Source organism: Peromyscus eremicus, chromosome 1, assembly GCF_949786415.1.
Source record: "Peromyscus eremicus chromosome 1, PerEre_H2_v1, whole genome shotgun sequence".
In the NCBI taxonomy this organism is placed as follows: Eukaryota; Metazoa; Chordata; class Mammalia; order Rodentia; family Cricetidae; genus Peromyscus; species Peromyscus eremicus.
In genome coordinates, this window is record NC_081416.1 from 117,003,325 (window position 1) to 117,030,051 (window position 26,727).

The 26,727-nt window shown below is 43.2% G+C and overlaps 1 protein-coding gene across 1 annotated transcript in view; it reads right to left on the reverse strand.

Moving 5' to 3' along the window:
- Pde8a (phosphodiesterase 8A) overlaps positions 1–26,727 on the reverse strand; it is a 137,000-nt gene that overhangs the window by 42,651 nt on the left and 67,622 nt on the right. The window contains exons 2-6 of the mRNA XM_059272311.1: positions 16,866–16,922; positions 15,054–15,244; positions 6,470–6,526; positions 5,603–5,657; positions 2,993–3,081 (exon numbers count right to left, since the gene is read on the reverse strand). Of these exons, the coding sequence (XP_059128294.1) occupies positions 2,993–3,081; positions 5,603–5,657; positions 6,470–6,526; positions 15,054–15,244; positions 16,866–16,922 (449 nt within the window). The remainder of the gene's footprint in view (positions 1–2,992; positions 3,082–5,602; positions 5,658–6,469; positions 6,527–15,053; positions 15,245–16,865; positions 16,923–26,727) is intronic.

Consider the following 26,727-nt stretch of genomic DNA (forward strand, 5'->3'; position numbering starts at 1 on the left):
AACACCGTGTTGACCAGGTCCCAGGCTTTAAATAGACTCCGGCCTGTTTCTAGACTTTACACAAGTTTGTGACTTAGCAGTGACAAGGCTGCTTCTTAGAACACGTCTCCCTCTACTCCACCACCTCTATCCCACATTCCCCCTTCCCGTCATAGTTTTTCTCTTTTCCTCTGTAATGCACGTCTCCGTTGGCTGTCGGCTAGAACAAGGCATGATGGGAGATGAGAAAGGGTGTAGAGCCTTAGACAGATGCACAACAGTCTTGGGAGCCACATCTGGAGTCTGGACTTCACCTTGAACTTAGTGGCGTATTCAAGATGGAGAGATTAATGGGAGTTACATGTTATTTCAGTGTGAAAAACAGACAAGAGGAACTCAGGGCTAACTGTAGGGAGACTGACTCATGGATTCAATAATCCAGGCACAAAGACAGTGAGTGACCTTACTCTAAGAGGAAGTGAAGAGAAGCCATGAGGTAGGGGTGATGGGAGGCAGTGAGGAACAAGACCTGGGAGTGGGTAACGGAGCCCCAGGGTTTCCACGCAGGACTATACGCTGACACTACTGTGTCCACTATGCTAGGGCATCGAGGAGGCAAGTTGGAAGTCAGCTCCATTGGGGAGATGGGGAAAGAAAACAACTATGGTACTAGAAATGTAAATTACAGCCAAGTGTGGTGGGCACACACCTTTGATCCCAGCACTCAGGAGACAGAGGCAGGTGGATCTCGGTGAGTTCGGGAACAGTCTGTGATACACAATGAGACCCTCCAAACAGATAAATGCATCAGTACACGTGAGTGATGAATGAATGAACGCTGTCAGCTCCTTGTGAGCTCCAAGCTGAGTCAGGTAACTTCTCTGAGCTCACTTTCCACACCCAGCCTTTAGACATCATTCTGTCTATGAAGTGCTTCTATTTCCTGCATATGGAGCCTTGTACTGGTCCCTACAAATTGTAACACAAATTGAAATGCTTTTTACCCACCTCAGGCATATACATACAGAACAGTCTCTCTCTTTGATCCTCAATAAAGAAAATGTTAAATAGTTAGACATAGGGATGCAGAATAAAGAGAATGGCTGGTTTTATTTTCCATCTGTGAACCTGGTAGTATTTTAAAACTTTTTCTTACTTGTTCTACAAATATCTAGGCTTCTACTCATTTCTTAAAAAAAAAAAAGAAAAAAAAAAGAAAAGAAAAGAAAAGAAAAAAAAAATCTCAGCTTCACATGGTGGCATAGCGTTATAATCCAAGCACTCAGGATGCTAAGTAATGAGGATTCCAAGTTCAAGCTACCCTGGGGAATAGAGTAAGATCCTGTCTCAAAACAAAAGAAAATCTTCATCAAAAACAAATTCTAACCAAGCATGGTGGCTCATGACTGCAATCCCAGCAGTTAGGAGACAGAAGCAGGAAGATCAGGAGTTCAAGGTCAACCTCAGCTACACAGCAAGTTCCCATGCTACATGAGATCCTGTCTCAAACAAAAAGAGAATTAATGGCAAAATTGGCATTGTAGAGTAGGAAAAAGTATCAGTTGCCAGAGAAAAATGGCAATATTTTGGGTATAGCATATTTAGAGTATTTCCCTCTTAGAACACAAAGCAGAAAATTCAGTATGTGTGATTGTGTATCTTACTGTTTTCTCATTTACTACTGCTTTGAGGCCTCATGTTTAAACAGGAGTCATTCAAACTCTAGTCAGTAACATGACCACTCATTAGTCCGCTGTTGGGGAGTACTCCTTTACACTGTGAGAAGATAGGTCACAGTGATTGGTTTAATAATAAGCTAAACAGCCAACAGCTGGCAGGATTTGGGGGGCTGAGAGAATGCTGAGGAGAAGAAGGAGGGCAGAGAAGCCAGACAGACACAGAACAAGTCAGACACACAAAATGGGATAGAGGTAAAAGCCACGTGGTAGAACACACATTAATAAAAAAAATGGGTTAATTTAAGTTATAAGAGCTATTTAGAAAGAAACCTAAGCTACTGACCGAGGTTTCATAATTGATAAGTCTCTGTGTCATTTATTTGGGAGCTGGCTGGCAGGACAGAGAAAGACTAGCTACAGTCTGCCTGAGAAGCACTGGCAGCCTCGCATCCATCACATCTTTAAAATAAAATGTATGCCTAGAGTCCACATTGGTACTTCCTCAACTGTTCTCCATGGTGTGTTTTGAGTCAGGGGCTCTCACTGAACCTGGAACTCACAGACGTGGCTAGACTTCTGGTCAGCAAACCTCGGGAACCTTCTGTCTCTTCCGTACTGGGATTACAGGCACACCCAGCAGAAAGACACACACTTACAGAAAGACCCATGCACCTGAGTGAAAGCCCTCACTCCTAAACAGAAAGTGGGGGTGCAGTCTGCAGTTCTTGAAGGAGTAAAACAGAACAGAAGCCAATGTCAAGCTATGTGAGGGGTTTTAATTTTTGTTTCATTTTATGGTGCTCAAGGGAGACCTTGTTCTCATTTTTTAAAACTGGTACCAGTAAATCCTGTCACCCACTTTATGAAAAATGCCTCAGACTCGGTTCTGAGTGTCTGAATGCTGTGTGCAGCAAATAGTCACAAATGTGTTTCCTTGACTGTGCTTCATTTCAGAATGAAGATACGCCTCGTGACAGATACTGGTTTCCTTCGCCACATGCCCAGCATTTCACAAAACAGACAGAACTGAGCCATCTATCGGGAGAGTCGGTTCCTGTATAACCATCACCATAAATGTGCTTTCCCGGGAATGTTCTGTCAGGGACTAGAAGGTTGTAGTTCCCTCAAGACCCAGCCACTCTTTATAGAAAATAATTTTTAGTGATTTTTGAACCACGTCCTCTCATGTGGCTGCTGGGCTCTGCACATGGCAAGCACTTTCCAGACAGCCAACTCACACCTCTCCTGCTTTAACTGGTATCAGTTATGGCCAAAAGCTCTTTGCTTGCAAGTTCTCCCTGGGGTCTGGAGGGCGTTTTAGCGGACAGACTTACCTGAGTTTCATTTGTGATCGCACCTCTCCAAACGCCAACTGCAGCAGTTCATTGTAGCAGGCCATGATGTTGGGGTTCTCTATGTACCTCTATAAACAGAAAAGGAAGAACCTTTGATGCATGCCCCAAAGAAATTCCAAACAAACCTTTTCAGAAATTTAAAAACTACTTTATAATCATTAATGTACAACAGAAGATGAGAGAGAAAATTTAAATGTACCAAATTAACTTTAAAAATAGAAACACTAGGGTTCTCTGCTTATCTCCTAGTCACTTTTAAAGCTGACATGAGACCATATTGCAAGTTTATATTGGGTTTCCAAGTAGATTCTGGAATAATATTCTGTGCTCCAAGTCAGACAAGCTCCCTGCACACAAAGCACACTTGCACTTCTCACAGCTATGGTTCAAAGAGGGAGGGAGTGCCTACTTGGGAAACATTGTCACTAACTGCCAAAGAGGCTGACTGGTGATCATCTGCAAGCAAGCGAGCAGGACAAGGCATGGGTCTGCCAGTGCCTCCTACTGCTGTGGACACGAAGCATCCTTTACATCATGGGAATGTCCCACAACAGAGCAAAGGGCAGAGTTACACGAAAATGATCAATTCTACCATCGAAGAACACATTTCATGATGATGTCTTAGAAGTCACTACGTTCTCTCATACAGTCGTCTCAGGGTATGCTCAGAGATGCACAGCTCCCTTATATAAAATGGCATGATGTTTACATCTAAATGATGCTATCTTCCTGTATACTTTAGTGACCTCTAGAACACTTACACTGCCGAACACAGGTAAATGCTGTGCAAACAGCTGTTGTACTATATTGGGAACAATAACAAGAAAAGGTCTACACACGTTCACATATGGAGCGTTCTTTCCTGAACACTATGGGTCTGCAATAGAAAGAGTCTACTGGTACAGAACTGGCTAATGGTGGACTCATTGCTAGAGGTCCAACTGTAGCTTCATTCTGACAGAAAACACTTACGAACATTGACTCACTCCTGTTTCTGAAAAGAGTTCTTTGCTCTTATCTGCAAAATAAATGTATAGTAACTCTGACTGAGGGGGAAACTGAGGCCTAGGAGGCAGAGCCTCAGCAAAACACTATCTACCAAACCCAGCCAGATCAATATGGGACATGGGCTGTTTGAGGAGGCCCCTCTGCTACCAAGGTGATGGCAGATGTGGACATGCCAGGTTCAAGCTTTAAAAAGCTGTATGATCCTAATCAGACACTTCCTGAGCTTGCCTCCTCACTTATAAACAAGAGAAGTAATGCTGTTCCTACCCACTACAGACCTCCACAAGGACAGACATGGCAGGAGGAATCACTCTGTCTACAAACTGTTGTAGGAATGGAAAGGTCAGGTAGTGGGGCTGGAGAGTTGGCTCCATAGTTAAGAGCACTGGCTGAGCTTCCAGAAGACCCAATTTGGTAGCTAACAACCATCTCTAAGTCTAGTTCCAGGGGAGTCTGGCACCTCTTTCTGTTCTGCTGGCACCAAGTATGTATACAATGTGCACAGACACACATGCAGACAAAACACCCATAACACATAGATTAAAACAAAAAACTTTAAAAAGCAAAGCAAAGCTGGTGCAACCCCAGCAGGGAAGAGGCAAGCGCTGAGGCCGGGGCATGATGGGTCTGCAGGCTTGAAGGCCAAGTCCTCCTCACCCAGAGGTTAGAGATGACTTTCTAGCTCTCATCTCCTGACAGGGATGCAGAGCACTGGACCATCTGCCCAGAGCAGCCGGGACTCCAGGGCACACTCAAGATGGCTGTACATACAGGTGCCTACTGCTGAGTCTCCAGGGACAGCAAGAAGAGATCTCTGGGTATAGTGTTTATGCCACTCCATCAGATGGGGTGGAGGCCCTGAGACAGACAAGGATCACTGACTGCTCTGCAACTGAGATCTTGGGATAAGGAATCATGTCTGTTTATCCACTTCAATAAACAGCCTCCCATGAAGTCAGATTTTTCACTGGATAAAAATTTTGTGTATCTACCAAATTATTTTTACCTTCAATGTGCTGGGATTATAGGTATGCACCTCTACCTACATCTACACCCATCTATTCCCTCAAATGCCTTTTGATTTTGTTTGTGTTTCGGTGCTGGAAACCAAACCCAGGGCCTTCCATTCAACTATGTCCCCAACGCCTGTGGCCCCATCTACAATCAGCTGACTAAAATCCCAAGAAGCCTTTTGGTTTAAGAGAAACCAACAGATTAAAGGTGGAAGCAGAGGAAGAGGAGCCAGTGCGTGGGTTTCCCCATTTCCAGAATCACTGAACTAACTTCAGAAATTTCAAGAACATACAAAAGCACTGTAAAAACACATTCTTAATAGAACTTGTAAATGAGCATGCCGGTATATGGCACTTTATTGTATTTGGAGGCTTTGGGCAGGCATAGTTTTGAGACTAAGGATGTGAAGTGTTGCAGATTAGCAGATTACAAAGCCAAAACCAAGCAGCACAGAACAGGAACATTTTTTTTTCTTCAAAATAATTGAAAATTTTTGCTGGACACCAAACTGAGGTAAAAGTTTCCCTTACTGAATTATTCCTGTACAACTGAGAAGTAGGTACATACCCTTGTGAAGCCAGCAGCAATGAAGGGCATTAAAGACACCTCCTCTTTGTCCCCCCTTCAAAGGAAGACGGTAAGGGTTAGGCAGTGTTCACTAGTTTATACAGTCTTCAACAGTCACACAACAAGTACCTCCATGTGAGTCAGGTATTTGTGTATGGAATTGAAAAGCCTTTGCTGTTTCAAGTTCATCTTTAGTCTTCTGGACAGATATTATTATAATTTCTTTGGGAGGATAGGGGCTTGCTGTGTTACTCAGGCTGGCCTCAAACTCCTAGACTTAAGCCATCAATCCTTTTTCCTGGACCTCCTGAATGCTGGACCACAGGCACTTGGCACTGCACCAGGTATTTTAATACTTAAAGTACAAAGGTTATATTAACAACTGAACAGTGCCCAGGAATCATTTAAGATATAAAAGTATATATACTTAAACTATTATGTATTTTCCACTTCTAGAGGATAAAAGGACACAGAAGCATTTCTGTCTCTACTGATTATAAATAGTCTTTATTTAAGGACTTGCTCTTCTCCTTGCTCTAACTTGAGAAGAAGATGCCCTGCATTTATATGTCACCCAGATCCTTACAAATCCCTAAATTAAAGGCCCTAGAAAGACACATCTGAAAAACCTTCACTCTTAAGAGAATGGAATTGTCTTATAGTTTGCTTGTAAAGGGCAGTTCAAAATCAGAAAACTAAACCCAGGAGCAGAGCTCCCTCCCTTCTTCAAGCAAAGAAGAAAAACAAAATGCTAAGGAGTAAAGAAGACCAGACTTCAAAGGGGGTCTGTCACAGGCAAGCCCTTATTTTCCCATCTGATAATAACATTACATTGACATCTGAGTTTCAATATTAAAAAAAGTTTACCTGCGTACTACACCAACAATAACTGTGTTTTCTGAGAGTTTTGATGATCTGATAGACCTTAAAAAAAACAAAAATTTAAATAATAAATATAAAATATTTTATAATTTATAAAATACTTTTAAATATAAAAAATTTCTTAAAAATAGATACACTTTCATAGTTTTAGTTGTACAGTTACAATTGTGGAGGGAAACGAGAGGGGAAGAACTCCTTTCACACTCTGGATTCACCTTCTTGGCTACTTGCTCTTCCCTCGGTGATAAACTCCTCATTAGTGGACTGTGATAACCATGACAATTATCACGTGCAAATGAAACAGCTAAAGTGCTGCACTTGATGCATTTACCTAGGTTAGTGTGGGGAGCAATCTCCCCTACACTGTGCTTATGTGAAAGGGGCCACAATCACTTCCTGCGGAAGGAGATGCAAGCACCTATGCACTCCACAGGCTCCTGCCTACGCAGACAGTGGGGATCTGGGCGGCCAGGAGCCAGCTTGTCACTGTATTTTTTTTTTTTTTTTTTTTTTGGATTTTTCGAGACAGGGTTTCTCTGTGTAGCTTTGTGCCTCTCCTAGAACTCATTTGGTAGTCCAGGCTGGCCTCGAACTCACAGAGATCCACCTGCCTCTGCCTCCCGAGTGCTGGGATTAAAGGCGTGCGCCACCACCGCCCAGCTTGTCACTGTATTTTAAGCAGCACAAAGAATAAAGAATTCTGAGATAAACTGGAGGCAAAAATCACACCACCCCAAACTAAGACTAGGAAATACAAGATATTGTTGTCAGTCACAATGAAGAGAATCAGCACCTGTGACCAAAGATTAAGACGGTGGTTTGGTGGACACAAGTAGATGACACTGCCCCACTGATGTCACCCATGGAGTGTGAGGGTCTCCACCCAACCAGGAACACAACCCTCAGGGGAAGCAGCTATATGGACCATGAGTGAGGACAATATAGCCAAGAGATCAGGGGAAGACATCCATGAGATGCAGAGGAGAGGGGAAAGGAACTCTCTGCTGGAGGCATACAACAGCCCTGAACTCATCTTCCACTAGAAGAAGGTAGAGCTGTCTAAAAAGAACCAGCCACTGGAGGAAGAAGTAGACAGGGCCATATGCAGGCTGTCCTAGTCAAGGGAGAACTATGCTGGCCTCTTGGAGGACATGCTCAGGATGGGACAGAAACCAGCCAAGGCTGACTACATTACCTCAGCTCTATTAGTTTAAAAAACAACAACAACAACAAAAACAGAGCTACTTCTGAATCACAGAACACAAAAATGATTTGGGTGGCTACTTCCCAATTCCCCCAGAGATGGTACATAACACAACTACTCTAGATGTCTATGAGAGAGTTATCATATGCAGGGGGTGCCCTAGTCCTGGCAGACTTTTCTGTAAAAAGCCAGAGAGTAACTACTTTAAGATACTTAAGTATCCATGTGGGATTCTATCCCAATTACCTACCAGTGATGATTCACTTTATGTGTCAACTTGACACAACCCATAATGTCCTGGAAAGAGAGTCTCAATGAGGGATTGTTTGCATCCGTTGACCTACAGACAACGGTTGTCTTTGTAAGTTAGCTGATATGGAAGACCCAGCCCACTGTGAGTAGCACCATTCCCTAGGCAGGAGGTCCTAAACTGTGTTAAGAGTAGAGAAACTGTGCTGAGCACAATGCAAGCAAGTGAGCATGCATGTAAGCACTAATTTTCTCTGCCTCTGACTGCGGGTGTACTGTATCTAGCTGTCTCAAGTTCCTGTCACCTTGACTTCCCCACAATGACAAACCATAACATGGGATTGTGAACTAAAATAAACTTTCTTCAGGATATTATATCATAGCAACATAAATGAGACTAAAACACCATCACTACCCTTGGAGCATGAATGTGATCACAGACTGGGCAAAACCTTTACCCTCTCCTCACCCTTACCTTGGGGCATGCAGACTGCAGGTTCTGTGGGTCTGAGGCTGAAGAAGGCTTAGAGTCTAAAGACAGACAGAGAGTGGTCCTCAAGGAGAGCTGCTCAGGAATGAGAAGCAGCTCTGGGGCCCAGTTAATCTCTCTCCTGGGCACACAGTTCACCCCCCACCCCAACCTTTCTCAACAGTCCTGTTTTCCCAGTGTCCACTGGACTCTAGCTCTCACCTGCCCTCCTTCCCCACAGGAGCCAACCTAAAGGCACCACAGAACTCTACTGGAAAAGACTTCCCAAACAGGTCATGGTAGGTCATGCTAGCTAGGTGTCCAACTCTGGTCTTCCTGCCCAGAGAAGACCAGACTCAGTTTCTGGGGAGAAAGGCCAGGGGAGGGTCACTCGGGCCTAGAAGGGTCATTGGTACAGCATGCCCTCATCTGCACAAAGCCAGTGCGCTCCTGGTAATAATACTAGTGCTGATTCTAATCTCCGGTGCTGAAGAAGGAACATGGACTCGTGAATGCTGCTCCTGTGACTTTAAGGACACTGCATTGTTCTTAACGTGTTTCCATCACACCCTGCATTGTGAAAGGGATGGAGAATGAAGAAAGGGTGCTTAAGGCTCCAGCCAGCCACTTCAGTAAATTCTTAGTATTTTAGCAGTAATGGAGTAAGCAACCGTGCAAATGATGATCAGGGAGGGGCTCTGGGTGACCTGCCCACTGCCGGAGGAAACAAACAGGGGCACCGTGTCAAGGAAGAGGCAGAAGAGAGATCAAAGCAGCGTCAAACTCTACTACAGACAGACAGAAGTATACACTGGACTTTCTCTAGTGGAAAGGAACAAACGGCTAGAAATAGGAATGCCAGAAACAGAACCTAGCATGAGACACAATAGCCTTAAAAACTAATATCCTTGCTTTAGAATTCATGGAACTAGGGAAGAAATGACTTGGCACAGTCAAAGTGTGCATATGGACATTAGGAAGACAGATTTCAAAGTTATGTGACTATAAAGACCAAGCAAACTGGGCTCTCAGAAGTGCATTGCCTTTGACTACACATGATACAAAACCCCCTAAAACAGTGGTTTAAATATATATATATTCCTACTAGGCATGATGGCTCGTAGCTTTAATCCAAGCATGAAGCAGGGGCAGAGGGGCAGAGAGGCAGAGGGGCAGAGGCAGGTGGACCTCTGTGAGTTCAAAGCCAGCCTGGTCTACATAGCAAGTTCCAGTACAGCCAGGGCTATGGAGAGAGTCCCTGTTTCCAAATACACACACACACACACACACACACACATATATATAATATTCTTGTTTCACACATGGAAGATAAGCAGAGGCACAGTTCGGAGCTGCCATAGCACTCTGCAGGACCAGGAACCTGAATTTTTCACTGTGTATTTCCCTATTATTGTCTAAACAAGATCTTCTTTGTGGTCTAAGGTTATCAGAATATGAGCCATGATGTACACATTCTAGACACAAGGAAAAACACCATGCTCCCTCCCATCAAGGATACATTCCAGAAAATACATCATTTCCAATGGATAGCCGCAAGAAAAGCTAAAGAATGCAATGCACTTTTTAGGTGGCTACATGCCCTGCTAAACATCAGAGGATTTGTTATTAGGTAAAGAACCAGAAATGTATAGCGGGGAAACGACCAATGAGACAACTCCAAGTGATTCTGATGATGGTCTCCACAGTAGCACTGACAAAAGAGGACCGGTGAAGGCTCACTGTGAGAACCTAACAGAGCCCTGCCAAGAGCTGCATACAGGTCTATTCTGCTTTGCTATGCCCTCTGCCACGGGTGAGTTCCAGACTGAAAAGAAGGGAATACAGTGGTAAAAAGGATCTTCAGACGAAGGCGAATCAAGAAATTGTATGACACGCCGGGCGGTGGTGGCGCACGCCTTTAATCCCAGCACTCGGGAGGCAGAGAGCCAGGCGGATCTCTGTGAGTTCGAGGCTAGCCTGGACTACCAAGTGAGTCCCAGGAAAGGTGCAAAGCTACACAGAGAAACCCTGTCTCGAAAAACCAAAAAAAAAAAAAAAAAAAAAGAAAAGAAATTGTATGACACGCTCAGTTCTACCTTTTCTGAGGGGAGGAACAAGTATCTGTGTTTGTGGGCAGGGGTTGGGGTTATGATGCTGGGAGTCATCCTCAATCACTCCCCACCTTATTCATTGAGGCACTGTCTCTCAGTTGAACCTGGAGCTTACTGTTTCAGCCCACCTAGATAACCAGCTTGTCCAGAGGTCACATCTTAGCCCTCTGAGGCTGAAATTACAAGTGGGTCATGCACACCCAGCATGTATATGGGTTCTGGGGATCTAAACTCTGGTTCTCATGCTTGCACAGTAAGCTCTGTACCCACTGAGCCACGTTCTCATCCTCAGCTCAGTCTCCTTTCTGTATCCATGGGAACTTTAATTCTGCTAGAGCATGTTGGGTTCTACCCGGGGCTTTCCTCTAGCTTCCTCCACGAGACCTGCCCTTCCGTCATGCAGCTATGCTCCCGTGGCACCAAGGAGTATTTCTCACCTCTTCTGAGCACACCAAACTTCTATCTTCTAAACTGTTCTGTACTCTCTCACAAAAGAATAGTCAGAGCTAGGGAGATGGCTCAGTTGGCCAAGTGCTAGCCTCAGATCTTCAGCACCCATGTAAACGCCAGGAGTGCCTGTCTGTAGCTCCAGCACTTGGGGCAGGAGGGCTATGGAGTTCCATGGCCAGCAGGTCTAGTCTAACGGATAAGCTATAGGATCAGTGAGAGACTGCCTTAAAAAACAAGGTGAAGACTGACCAAGTACGATCCCCATGTCAAACTCCAGTCTCCACGTGCATGCACACCCCTACACATATAAGCATGTCTACGCACCCCCCCCAACACACACACTTTTTCTCAGTCATTAGTGCTATTGTTTCCCTGTCATTATGTTTAGGCAGCTCTCACCCCCCAACCCTGACACACACACACACCCTTCTTTACCCTGGAACGGAAGTGACTTCTGCAGGCTGCTGACACACAGTCATCAGTTTTTTTCTTTTTTTTTTTTTTTTTTTTTTTTGTCTTCCGAGACAGGGTTTCTCTGTGTACCCCTAGCTGTCCTGGATCTCGCTCTGTAGCCCAGGCTGCCCTTGAGCTCACAGAGATCTGCCTGCCTCTGCCTCTGAATGCCGGGATTAAAGGCGTGCGCCACCACCGCTGCCTCCGCCGCCGCCGGGCGCTATCAGTTTTCTTAGCGTCACTGAACCCCGATGTCAGAGCCATCTTTCTCTCAGGTCTGAGGTGTAAGTCAGGCACAACAGGTACAACTGAGGCTTGGCTAGCACCGTCAACAGCAGTGTGTGTCTGCTGCACAGGGCGCTGGTCTGCTCTTTCCAACTCTCCCACCACACCTGAGGATCAGGGTTTGCTGTTCCTCCACTGCACAATGTGAAGCACTGTTTTCAGTCTGCTTATATTCTTGGATTCCTTCAGTCCCTTCTTGCTACATGGTGGGAAAAACCACAGCTGACCAGCCTATCTTGGGTTTCTAAGCAGATGTAGAATGTAAAGACCAAAAGGGCATCAGAAGCTGGAACACCAGTCCCTGGCAAGCTCACCGACGCCTTGTCGCTCCCAGGGCAAAGCCGTCTGTTTCTATGATAAGTACAGCTCAGCACCCCAGGATCAGCAGACAGGAAAGGGACAGGGCCTTCTCACCACCTTCCTCGCTGGTACGTCAGCTGCAGAGACTACTGTATGCCGGGCCCAGTTAGGGATAGCTCTTGATTAGTCCGTGCAATGCAGTGGAGACAGAGGCTCGCTCTGTACCTTACTTAGACTGGCCTCAAAATTCTGACTGTCTGCCTCTGTCTCTTAGCTGGAAGATTAGAGGCTTGTGGTGCCACACCAGAGTATCAGTGTCTTTACTACCCAGAGTAGTCAAAAGACGAGCGAAGCACACTAGGCCTTTGTATCTGGCTCTGTCTGCTGTCCCGGCCTCCCTTGGGCCACACACTCAACTATCCGACCAACAGCCATGAACATTGAGCAGAGGAGCCTGCACACCCTGCTGCTCCTACTTATGCCACCCTCTGTCTCCTTTATTCTTCCCAAAACTTCTGCCCATCCCTCACTCTTCAACTCAAATGTCTTCTCTGAAGCGCCCTTTTCCTTATAAATCTCTTCTTCTGAGTGAACCTACCTGTCTCTACATGGCCTGACTATACTAATACAGTTTGTGTATTGCCAATGGGATAGCATCAAGTAGGGCCTTAAGAACTGAGGCCATGCGGTCTGCTCTCCAGTGACTGAGTAAGGCACTGATAAAGGAGATGTCACATAGCCATCTGTCATTACAGAGGATGCAGCCAGACCACTGACCCTGCCAGCACCTTCAGCTTGGTTTTCTCAGTCTCAAGAACTATGAGACAATTAATTTTTGTTCTTTGTTGTTAATGTTTATTTTTATATACATGGATATGTCTTGTGAGTGTGTGCCATGTATATGTGGGTGAGAGTAGAGGACCGAAAAGGGATTGAGATCCTTAACCCCATCCCCCAGCTAAAGTTACAGGTAGTCAGCTGGGTATGGTAACACACACCCTCAATTCCAGCACTTGGGAGGCAGAGACAGGCAGATCAATGTGAGCTCAAGGCCTCTATGTGAGTTTGAACTCACTATGGTCTACATAGCAAGTTCGAGGACAGCCAGAGCTACATAGTGAGACCCTGTCTCAAAAGTTACAGGCAGTTGTGAGCCACCTGATACGGGTACCGAGAACTGGAAGAGCAGCAGGCGCTCTTAGGCACTGAGCCATCCTTCCGGCCCCTAATTTCTGTTCTTTATAAATTACCTAGTCTCAAGCTTTATGTAATAGCCATATGAAACAAGATATTCTATGTATTAGTTACTGTTCTTGTGCTATAACTGATCAGCAACTTAAGTAGTTGCTGACAAGTTTGTTTCTGCTCACAGTTCGGAAGATACAGTCCATCATGGTGGGAAGGCTGGGCAGGAGCAGCTCACAGCCTGGTAAAGGAACTTACTCACAGCAGAGCAGTAGAGGGAGGAGAAGGAGCAGCTCTGGAGATCGGTGGCCCTTTCCTCTTCCCCTTTTTCTCCAGTCCAAGACCCCAACCCACGGCATGGAACCTCACTAATGCCTTCAGCATGTCTTAATCCAGTCTGGCTGACAAGCTGAAGTTAGCCACCACACTCTGCAACTAGATCATCATGCTCCCTAGAGGCAAGATGCAGGTTTTGTTCATTCATACGGCTATAGTACCACACGTGCTATCTAAAACTGAGACTTGCAAAATAAGGCTCTGAAACAGGAGTATTTGGAAATGCAACAGACAAAGTATTTGGCCTTCAAGAAGGTATTTCACAGCAGTACATGGAGTTCCAAATGCCCAGTAAAGAGCTACAGCTGAATAATTTGGACAGGTCAGCAACAGATGAAAAGCATTCCACAGGCTGGTATTGCTCAGGCGTCCCCTAAAAGGAGGATAAAGGGAAGAATAGTGCTCTGTCAGGGCTAAGGTCTCACGGGCTGCACAGGTCAACCGAGAGCAAGTCAAGTCAGTTAAGAAATGAGATGCTGGAGACATTTCTTGATGAAACAGTTCACACTGGGCAGATAGATGCCTTTGTAGAGATGATCTTAAGAGACAAATCAGATAAAGGCTGAGAGCAAGGTGAAGCTGGCCTGAAAAACAAGCAGGGCCTACTCTTGCCTCTAGAAAACTCACTAGGGATGACACAAGGACCTACCCCGCCCTAAACTCTCACCCCACAAGATGAAGATGAAGTGGTAGGCAGGAGTCAACAAAGACAGACTGGAGACTCTTGGCCAGGGTCTATCAGGAAAAGAATGTGAGGAACCACGTTTGTAAAGGCCTGTTCTTCACTGGCCAGCCACGCCTCCTGTGTACTGTTCAGTTCTGGAGTCACACGAGAGCCACCAGTTAGGAAGAGTCAGTTCTAGAGGCCTTGTCATCCAAGTTTGAATCCCCACTGCCCAAGTAAAATCCTGGCACAGCAGCATGCATTGATAAGCCCAGGGCTTGGGGAAAGTGCAAACAGGCAGATCCCTAGAACTTATTGGCCTGCCAGCCTAGCTGAAAAGATGAGAGTCAGGTCCAATGAGAGATCCTGTCCCAAAACAAACAAACGAACAAAAAACCTGGAGAATGATTAAAGAGGACACCTATATTGACCTCTGGAGTCTACATGTGGGCACACATCCACATGAAGACACAAAAGGATTTTTTTAAATATAGGAAATTATAACCTTTCTTGTTTCAGTAATATGCAAATGAAAGTTGGGATTAATTAAATGTTAATGGTTGTTAATCCTAATGGTTGTTATTTATATTTCTTTACTATTGCTTTTTTGTTTTGATTTTTTTGTGTGTGGTGTTTGAGAGCGAGCCCGGAGCTTTGTGCATGCTAGACAGTTTCTTACTGTTTTAAATAAAGCAAGCAAGACAAACAAGAAATAAAGATTAGTCCTAGAAACAATGGGGTTATAGTGCCTTGTTTATTTTGTACATAAGGAAATTGAGATTGAATTTAACTTAATGTGTTTACAGGCTGCATTTGTTATCACAAAGGCCAATGGGACTCTGTAGGCTGGGTCTCTGGCTTACCTGCACAGTGCCTCTGCATCCAGTTTTTGGGGATTTCTATGGTCTATGATAATGATGTCATGGATTTTTTCCAGGAAACAGGTAAGGACAGCCCGCACATCCTTGGTGACTGTGCACTTAAACCCAGCCTTTTCACATGCCTTGTAGAATCCATTACACTGGTTATCTTCTTTGGTAAACACTAAAAGTACCTAGATCAAAAGAGGACAAACACATTTTTAAAAGTCTTGTTATAATTGTCATTTTTAAATAAGCCACAGAAAATTCTCAAATGTTTAGGTGAAAGCATAAGATGTGAATGTAACATCTGTAAATACACATTATTTTCTTATATATAACTCAGGGATATTAGCTTTCACTGTCCAAAAGTCAATTCTACTTTCTAATCTGGATGTCCAAGTGCTTGGGACATACACTTATTTCTTTTGCTGATAACCCCACTGATAGGACTCAATATAGACTTGAGAGAACATTGTATTTTAAAATAGAATCAAAACACACAAATACTGATGTTAGCAAACAGAAAGTTAACACAGTATAGCAATGCTGGTATTCTGGTGAAATGCCTCAGATGGCAAATGCTAGCATTTAGTGAAACTTGAGACACATAATCCTTAAATGATGAACTTGACATGCTTTGACTCAAATTTTATGTAATGCCTCCAAGTTAAAAAGTCATTCTGAATATGAGGGAGAAGATTGGAAGACTACAATGTTATATTTTAAAGCCTGCTGAGTAAGTGACAGGAGCACAGAGCCCAGGCAACATAGGTAGCATCTGCACCAATGCCAGGCCAATAACTGGTTGTCTTCGTGCCTGGCCTGTACCACATAAATCCTGAATCTGCTGCCTCCTCCCTATTCAACCAGGTCTCCCAATAAATCAGGTTCAAAGCATCTCTGCTTCACCAGTTCAGAGCTAGACTCAAGAGGCTACAGAGACTTGTGGTAACAAGCAGCCTGGTAGACAGAGGTTGACTACAAAACTGAAAGAAATCCTTCACCTCCTTCAAAGCCTGCCCAACTGTTCAAATACCACAAACGCAAAGAACCACGAACACACCCCTCTGTCTGCCTCGGTCACAGGGTTAAAACACAATAGCAAACATAGTTCATGGGCAGGAAGCTTCAAATAGCTTGGCTACATTTTTATCACTTTTTAAAGATTTATTTAGTTTTATTTTATGGGTACATGTGTTTTGCCTGCATGTATATATGTGCACTACATGTGTAAAGTGTCCCCAGAGTCCCAGAAAAGAGTGTCAGATCCCTTGGCACTGGAGTTACAGACAGTTGTAAGCTATCGTGTGAGCACTTGGAACTGAACCCAGGTCCTCTGCAAGAGCAACAGGTGCTCTTAACCACTAAGCCACCTCTCCAGCCCTGATGCCAACATGGGCTACATGAGGCGTTGTCCCCAAAATAAAAACAAACTGGGTGTAATGGAAAAGGCTATGTTTCTAACTTTCATTTTGGAAAGATTCAAACTTAGAGAGAAGTTGTGAATGACAATGCCTTACAATTTCTTCCTCTAGACTACTCAGCCCTTTGCCTCTCTGGTTGTGCCTCCTCTCAATGTATAGACACATGTGAGTGTATGCACAGTTATAGACTTCCCCTTTTATGGCAACCCTAAATTTTAATCTCAGCATGTATTCCTAAAGAAAGGGTTATAACATTGTTACCAAATCCAAGAAATTTAACTCTGACCTAGTGCTAGTATCTACATAGAAGAACATGTATCTTAAATGTATAGTTTTAAGCATCCTCCTCATTAAAGAAATTTGAAATGTGATCATTTCAGCATAGTACCTGAAGTTGGTCTTGATGAAATCTCATCGGGCCAAATTGCACATCAGTTTCTGATACCTGTAAGAAAGAGATTTGCTTATATTTTCCTCTCTCCAACTTAGTGTCACAGATAAAAGTAAAATATCTACTCTAAAATTACATAAATATTAGGTAAGTAAGAGGAATTGTAACCATACACTTTAAACCCCAGAGAAATGAGAATAGGAAAGAATGAAAGTGTGTTGATCTCAGGGTCACTGTCTGTTGCTAGCTCTGTATAACTTTTTTTCTTGGGTTTTTTTTTTTTTGAGACAGGGTTTCTCTGTGTAGCCCTGGCTGTCCTGGAACTTGCTCTGTAGACCAGGTTGACCTCAGACTCAGAGATCTGCCTGCCTCTGCTTCCTGAGTGCTGGGATTAAAGGTGTGCCCAGCTGAGGACATTAAGTTGTAGATTCTGAAAAAATAAGAAAGAAGAAAGAAAATGTAGCTGATCTCAGTGGTGCTGTCTTTTGTTAGATTGTTTTAACTTTAAGAGAACTGCTCAACATGTATACAATAATCAAAAAGTTAGGTAGAAGGTCATGGAGGAAGATGCCTAGAGTTAACCTGTGGCCTCTACACACATGTGCACTCATGTATACCCCCACCACATGGACAGACATGCACTATATACCCCTCCCAAAAGGATATATATGTATATCTATGTACACACACACACACACACACACACACACACAGAGTACTAGTCTTCTAGGAAAATATATATATATACTTGATTCCTGTTCTGAAAAAGAGACAAAGCTCATCCTGCAAAAGAGACAGATTTTGGAATCTAAGATCCCATGTGCTAAAGAGATTCCTACCCTAAGCCTCTGGGTGACAGTGTGATCCATATCTAGAACAACAACCCTAGAACTAGATACTTCCTATAAAGTATCTCCTGCTCATCTCTCTTCTCAAGCCATAAACTAAGTACAAAAAAAATGTAACAAAATATGCTTAGGTAATCCACCTACAATTTTAACTATGAAAAGCTGATTGGTTAGTTTTATACAAGCCAGGTCATTTGGGAAGAGGGACTCCCAGTTGAGAAATGCCTCCTCCAGGCAAGTCTAAATTAGTGATTGATGTGAAAAGGCCCAGCCCATTGTGATCCTGGGTGCTATAAGAAAGCAGGCCAAGCAAGCCATGAGGGAGCAAGCCAGTGAGCAGTACTCTTCTGCTGTATAAATAAAACACTGATTGCCCAGTGGCCAGGCAGGAAGTAGGCAGGCAAGGAGAGAGGAGAATTCTGGGAAGTGGAAGGCTGAGTCAGGGAGACACTGCCAGCCACCGCCATGACAAGCAGCATGTGAAGATGCCGGTAAGCCACGAGCCACGTGGCAAGGTATAGATTAATAGAAATGGGCTGAATATAAGAGTAAGAGCTAGATAATGATAGGCCTGAGCTAATGGCCAAACAGTTTAAATAATATAAGCGTCTGTGTGTTATTTTATAAGTGGGCTGTCCGACTGCCAGGACTTGGCAGGACTCAGAGAGAAAACTCCAGCTACACTCTTCCATGGCTTCTTGCATCACCTCCTGCCTCAGTTCCTGCCCTGACTTCCTTGGACGATGGATTTATAAGCTGTTACTTTCCAAGTTACTTTTGGTCATGGTGTTTTATCACAGCAGTAGAAACCCTAACTAGGATACCAATATTCAATTATGAACCACTGATTAAGTTTCTGATTTGCTTTGTGATAATTTTGTTTCTCTAAAGGAATTAGAGGAATGAATGTCACAATTTTAGACCTAATATTGAAGGGAGATTCTTTGGAAAAGTGAATGGTGAGGAGAACAGGTACCCAAGGATCCCACCCTCCTGGGACATGTTATTGTGGGACATCATGGTAAAGGTGCGCATAAATAGATGCTCAAACCAGGATTTTTTAAAAAAGAGAATATAGTCAGCCTTTAATTCCAGCACTCGGGGAAGGAACCATCGCCATGGGACGCGACCAGAATGGACCTGAGCATCCTGCCCAAGGCTGACCCCAGACCCAGCTGCCCATCAATCATGCAAAGACCAACAACTTGGAGGCGTTGGTGAGATTACCCTATTAATCAACCTGTTCAGCTAAGATCCATACGGGAGAGGTTTCAGAAGCCTGCAGCCTGCAGTCTGAGGAAACAAGATCAGCTGAGGAGTTGGTGAGCGAGCGAGCAGAGTGTGACCTGAGAACGCAAGAGAAGGAGCCATCCAGCCAATGAACCAGTCATAAGCCCACCCTAAACCAACCGGGAACAGGTAAGGCCCCATCTCTGGACGGGCAGACCAGGTCTCTAGCCCCTAGGCCCTGGGGGCAATTGGCCCTCCCCACAGCCATTGGAGTCCCAGGGACCAGGCAGCTACCTTTCCCTGCTCCCTCACCAAAAAAAAACAGCCCCTGTGAACCCAACAAACACCGGAGCCATAAGCCCACCCTGCACCAATTGGGAACAACTGCTCCCTGAGACAGAACCCCCTAACACTGATTGGACTAAGCTGCTCCCGGAGAAACAGAGCCCAACAGCACCAATTTGACCAAGAACTCCCAGTGGACCAAGACTATCAATTGGAACAAGAGAGGCACCTTCAGACACAGACACTGCCTGCACCAAGAGGAGGAAGAGATGAGTAGACACCAGTGCAAAAATACAGGCAACAACATAAAGACCTATATGACAACATCAGAACCTAGTGATTCTACACCTGCAAGATCTGAACATACCAAGGCAGAAGAAGCAGAAGAAACCAATCCTAAAAATGACTTTAAGAAGATGATAGAGGCCCTTAAGGAAATGAAAAACTCCCTTAAACAGGAAATGAAACAATCCCTTAAAGAAATGGAATTAGGAGAATATGGTCCAGGACAACTACATGACAGACCTAGGGGAAGGTGGTAGCGTGAGAAGCAGCGGGAGCTTTCTACCTAAGCAATATTGCACTGGCAAGATGAGTCTGCAATAACTATTGTGATACACAGTAAATGTGGAGTTTCAGTCAATTTCCACTCTTGGTGCCAGCCCACCAGACTTAGCTCCATGCAGGTAGTGTGTACAAGTTCCCAGAACAATCTGACATAAACGTCAGGAAAGAGCATGGTCATACAGGCTTCCTCCCTCCAAATCTCAGAAATTGGTGTTCCAATCACAACTGTTGCTTCTGATCATTGACTTCTGATCAAGAAGCAGGTAGCAGTAAAAACACTGTTAAGGGGAAATCTATAGGCATACATGTTTACATTAAAGAGTCACATGGGGCTGGAGAGACATAACAGCAGTTAAGAGCATATGCTGCTCTTGCAGAGGACTGGAGTTTGGTTCCCAGCACCCACATCAAGCAGCTCACAACTGCCTGTGACTCCAGCTCCAGGGGACCCTGCTGCCTCTGACCTCCACAGACACCTGCACTTGTACACGCATGCACATACACACAAATTTTTAAAAATTAAGAATCACAATAGATCTCAAATTATCAAACTAACTTTGTAACTTAAGGAACTAGAAAAATAATGCACTAAACCAGAGCTTCCAGGAGAAAGAAAATAATAAAGAGTAGGAGCAAAGTGAAATAAAGACCAGACAACAGAGGAAATCAATAAAGCCAAAATACAATTCTTAGGGGGGAAAAGTTGATGAACCTTTACCTAGATGGACAAATCAAAGAGAAAAGACTCAAATTCCTAAATCACAAATTAGAGATATCATTTCTAATTATATGACAATAAAAAGGATTATGAAAGTACAATGAACAATTATGCACCTAATAAATTGGGTAATCTGGATCTAACAGACACATTTCTAGAAACATAAAGCCTACTGAGATTAAATCACACTCACACAGAAAATCTGAACAGATGAATGAATTCTATCATTTAAAGAGTACCTATCTTCTTCAAAGTCTCCCAAACTAACTACAAAAGTATTACCCTGACACCAGACTAGTCAGACACAGAAAACTACACACCAATGTCCATCAAGGACTGGATAGAAACATCCTCAATGAACACCGGCAAACTCAACCCAATAGCATATTAAAATGGTTATATCTGGGCTGGGGAGACTCAGTGGGTAAAGTGATATCTGTACAAGCATGAGGACCTGAATCTGACCCCAAACATCCTCCTTAAAAAAAAAAAAGTCAACATTGTGGAAGCAGACAGGTGACTCCCCTGGTGCACTCTAGGCCAGTGACAGAGCCTATTTCATAAGGTGAGATGTCAGTAGGTCAAGGCACTTAGCACACAAGTCTGGTGACCCAAGTCTGAGCCTCAGAACTCACATAAAGGTGGAAGGAGAAAGGTGAGGTCTGCTTAAGTACTCCACAAAGTAGTTCTCGGACAGCTGAATGCCTGCCACCACCCATGTGCCCATCCCCTCCCCCCCAGCCAATGAAAAGTGTAACAGCAGGAATAATGAAAAGAAAAAACAAAGGTGGACAGCCCTGAAGAATGACAGAGAGGCTGACTTCTGGCTTCTACATGAATGCCCACACATGTACATGTGCACACCACACACACACACACACACACACACACACCAATGATGATCTACAAGTGAGAGTTATTCCTGGGATATGAGGATGATTCAGTGTATGAAAATCAGCAAATATAATGCACCACTAACAGAGTGGAGGAAAGATATCACATGATAATCTCAACTGATGCAGGAAAAACATTTGACAAAATTCTACATAAACATCCTTTCGTGACAAAAAGTGGTTAACTAGGAGTAGAGAGAACTACCTAGACATGATAAACCCACAGCAAACATACCCGTTAGGGAAAGAGTAAAAATGGTTCCTCTAAACTTAGGAACAGGCGAGAACCCTGCTTCACTACTTTGTTCAACACAGTCACTGGCTGTTCTAGACAAAACAATTAGGCAAGGGAAATAATGAGGCATTCAAAATAAAGAAGGAGTAAAGCTATCTTTATTCATAGATAATACAACCTTAATAAAGAAACCCCAGAGGGTCCCACAAGAAAACTGCTAGGACTAATAGGTGAATTCAGCAGGATACAATGTATTACTACACTTAGTAATCGGAAAGGAATTTGAAAAGAACGCACTTGATAGAGTAGCAAAACCAAATTATTCAGCTGAGGAGATGGCTCAGTCAGGAAGACGCTCTCTGCACATGAATGAGGGTCTGAGTTTGGATCTGCGCCACCCACGGAAAGTTGGGCACAGTAATGTGCCTGTTGATAACCCAAGTACTGGATGGGGACAGAGAGACAAGTATATTCTAGGGGCTCACTGGCCAGCTAGTTTAACTGAAATAATGAGCTCCAGGTTCAGCGAGACCGTCTTCAAAAAGAAAAAAAAAAAAAAAGGTAGAAAGGCTGGATGTGGTGGCACACACCTTAATCCCCAGCACTCAGGAGTCAGAGGCAGCCAAATCTTTATGAGCTTATGAGTTTGAATCTTTATGTGAAGGCCAGCCTGGTCTACACAGTGAGTATAAGGCCAGCCAAGGCCAGCCAAGGCAACACAGTGAGACTATGTCTCAAAACAAAACAAAACAAAACAAAACAAAACAAAACAAAACAAAACAAAACAAAAACACAGTAATGATGACGACAATGAGGAGGGGGAGGAGGAGGAGGAGGAGGAGGAGGAAGAGGAAGAGAAAAGAGAGAAAGAAAGCATGACAGAGGCAGAACCAGCTGGGACCTCAGGCCTTCACACATGCATGCACACATAAACACCAAGCACATATGCCACATACACACCAAAACTTTTTAACTGAATGGAAGCACATCTCTTATTTATGGAATAGAAGACTCACTAAGATGTCAATGCAACCTAAAACAATCTACACATTCGTTGGGTCCTTATAAAATCCCAATGCTTTCCTTTTTTTGTGCTTTTTGGCAGAAACAGACATGTACATTCTAGAACTCATATGGAAACTCAGGGGATCTCTAATAGCCAAAACAATCTTGAAAAGGAATGCCCTGCAAGACTCCTATTTCTTTTCTTTTCTTTTCTTTCTTTTTCTTTTTCTTTTTCTTTTTCGAGAGCTGAGGACTGAACCCAGGGCCTTAGCAAGCGCTCTACCACTGAGCTAAATCCCCAGCCCTAAGACTCCTATTTCTTAATTTCAACTTACACAAGACTACAGCAATCAAAGCAATGCGCTGCTGGTACAGACAGAGACCAAAATGGACAAAGAAGCTAGAGCGTGATTCTTGCATATATCCTCAAATATTTTTTTTTTCCCGAGACAGGGTTTCTCTGTGTAGTTTTGGTGCCTGTCCTGGATCTCCCTCTGTAGATCAGGCTGGCCTCGAACTTACAGAGATCCGCCTGTCTCTGCTTCCCGAGTGCTGGGATTAAAGGCGTGCACCATCACTGCCTGGCTATCCTCAAATAATTTTTAACAAAGATGCCAAGATGACTGAATGAGGACAACGACAGTCCTTTCAATAAATGAGGAGGGGAAAACTAGACACTCAGACATAAATATTGAAGTTGGATGCTTATCTAGTGCCATAGTCGAAGACTGACAAAATGAAGGAAGGGCCTATGTGTAAGACACAAAATATAAAACTCATAGAAGAAAATAGAATGAAAGCACTCAATGCTGGATTTAGCAATAATTCCTTAAATATGACACTAATGGCCCAGGCAGCAAAAAAATTCATAGAAATATTGTACATCAAAAGACAGTATGAATAGAGTAAAAAGGCAAATAACATACAGAGAGAAAATGTTTACAGATCATGTATTTGATAAGAAATTGAGACCCAGAGCATACGGAACACAACAATTCAACAGACAACCTGATTAAAATGCCCTCTTCTGACCTAAGCAGGCATCAAGCATGTACACACATAAAATAAAATGAATAAATTTAATAACAATTTTCTTTAAAAAAGGGCAAAGGACTTGCATAGACATTTCTCAAAGAAGATATACAAATAAGAAACACATGTGAAGATGTTCAACATTAACAATCATTTTTAAAATGTAATTTTTTTGGTTTATTTTTATTTTTTGAGATAGGGTTTCTCTGTGTAGCCCTGGCTGTCCTGGAACTTGCTCTGTACACCAGGCTAGCCTCAAATTCATAGAGATCTGCCTGCCTCTGTCTCTCAGAGAGCTGGGATTAAAGGTGTGCACCACCACCACCTGGCTAAGATGTAAATTTTTAAAAGAGAGATGGCTTTGTGGTTAAGAGCACTTATTGCTCTTCCAGAAGACCCAGGTTTGGTACCCAGAATCTACATGGTGGCTCACAACCATCTGTAACTCCAGTTCGAGGGAATCCAGCACCCTCTTTGGTCCTCTGCAGGAACCAGGCATACATGTGGTGCACATATATATGTGAAAACACTCATATATATAACATAAAAATAAATCTTAAAATTGCCTTAAAGTAAAATATATAAATTAAAACTACAAGATATCACCTCACTCCTATTAATATGGCTACTATTTTTAAAGCAAAAAATAAGTGTCCACGAGGGTGTAGAGAATATGGAAAACTTGAGCACTGTTGGTAGAAATATAAAATGGCACAGCTACAGTGGAAAATAGTATGGCAATTCCACAAAAATTAAAAATAGGATTATCATGTGATCCATCAATTCCACTTCTAGTTTTATGCTCAAAAGAATTGAAAGCAGTAATTCAAACAGATGTCTGTACACTGTTCATAGCAGAATCATTCAGAATAACTGAAACATAGAAGCAACCTAAATATCCATCAGTTGAATGGATAAGCAAACAGAGCACATAAATACAACAGAATGTTCAAACACAGCAAGGACAGGAATCCTGACATATATGCTATAACACGGAAGAACATTGTGGATATTATGGGAAGTGAAATATGAGCCATGAGAGGGTCATTCTTCAAGGTTACACTTATGTAACCTTTAAATCTTTGAAAAAGTTGGTAAGATAACTTTTAGGAAAGACAGCTTAACTTTATAACCTCAACTTATAAAAACAACCCAACTACTAGATTAGTTTTGAAAAACAGAAGAAACTATATGTTCATCCCTTAAAAAATTTAAGACCAAACTTCAGACACTGTAAAGTTTTAGTAATACCATTTTAAAAGGTTCATATTTCAGCAAGTGGTCAAATAGACCACTCAATGCTTTATTTACTTAGCTAGACAGCATTTAGCTGTACATCCTGTCTACAGGGAATATCCGGGTCTTAGGAGCTCTATGAACAGAGTATCTATCTGTCCAGCTGGACAATCAACCACCTACCACTATGCCCACCCCACCCCCAACCCCCTGCAGAAACATAATCACCACCAGGAAATCTGATGCTATCACTCAGTGAACGGATGTAAGCAACAGGTCCTCGGAGTAAACAGCTTCCCATCTGCTCTAGGTAAGGGAAGGGGGCCACTGGGATTCCTGCATCCATCCTTGTCTCATGCTTCATAAACAAAATCAAACTGACCTAATACTTCAGGCCACAGCCCCTTTAATTTAGTTTTTATATTAGTATTTATAATAAAATAGTCATTTTCAAATCAATTTTAATAACATAGCTTTCATTTATCTCTCAGCTTCAAATGTAGCCAACATTTTTAGATTGTTTTTAGATAACAGAGAAACAACAGTATGCTCAAGAGTTGTGTCCTGCCAGGCGGTGGTGGCACACACCTTTAATCCCAGCACTTGGGAAGCAGAGGCAGGCGGATCTCTGAGTTTAAGGCCAGCCTGGTCTACAGAGAAACCCTGTTTCACAAAACAAAAACAAAAATCAACCAAACAAACAAAGCAAACAACAACAACAAAATACAACAGGAATAAAATAGAGCTGTGTTCTAATTGTTGCTTCAGTGCTTTGGTAAAAATTATGACCAAAACCAACTTTCTTACAATTTCAGTTCATCATGAAGGGAAGTCAGGGCAGGAACTCAAAGCAGGAACTAAAGCAGAGACTGGGGGAGGGATGCTGCCTACTGACTTGCTCTCTATGCCTAGCTCAGCTTGCTTTCTTAGACAACCAGGACTGAAAGAGAGGAACGAATCTACAAATTTGTACTTTGACCTCCACATGGATGCCGTGGCACATAAACAAATACACATAATTAAATTTTAAGAATATGTGGTGTCACATGTCTTTAACCTCAGCACTTAGGAAGCAGCAGGCAGATAGATCCCTGCGTGTTCCAGGATAGCTAAGGCTACATAATGAGACTGTTTCCAAATACATGAATGAATGAATGAATGAATGAATGAAGATTGTAACATTGGAGTGTCAGAAAATAAAGATGTATATTTGTATCATATATTTGACAAATATGACTGATTAGAAATGACAAAAATTATTACTAGTTCTGATTAATCATATCGAATGTTTTTTGATTATCTGATTGACTGAATATTGGTTACATGTAGCACTAAAGGGCAAAATTAGTCTGTTATGAGTTGAGGACCTGAGGTAGGAAAAGAAAGCTATTAGCTAGAGGTGGTGGCATACACCTGTAATCCCAACACTTGGGAGGCTTCCAGAGGATTTCCCAGAGTCTGAGGCCAGGCTGAGCTACACTTCAAGATCCTGGAGACGGCAGGGAGAGGGAGGAAAGAGGACATTATAGCCAGTCTATCTGAGATCATACTCCTGCAATTTTCCCTCCATCCCTTGCCTACTATTATTTTTCCTTCTTAGCTCTCAATCACCATTGGGGAAACATGTATTTACTATGCTTGGCGCATAGCCAAAGATAACCCTGAGCTTCTGATTCTGCTTCAACATCTCAAGTGCTCGGATTACCAATGTTGGAGACAGAACTCTTAGGCAAGACAACCCATGCCCCAAATTCTTACTCTGTAGTTAAATTCATTAACTCCATTTAGCAATGAAGAACTGAGGCTCAGA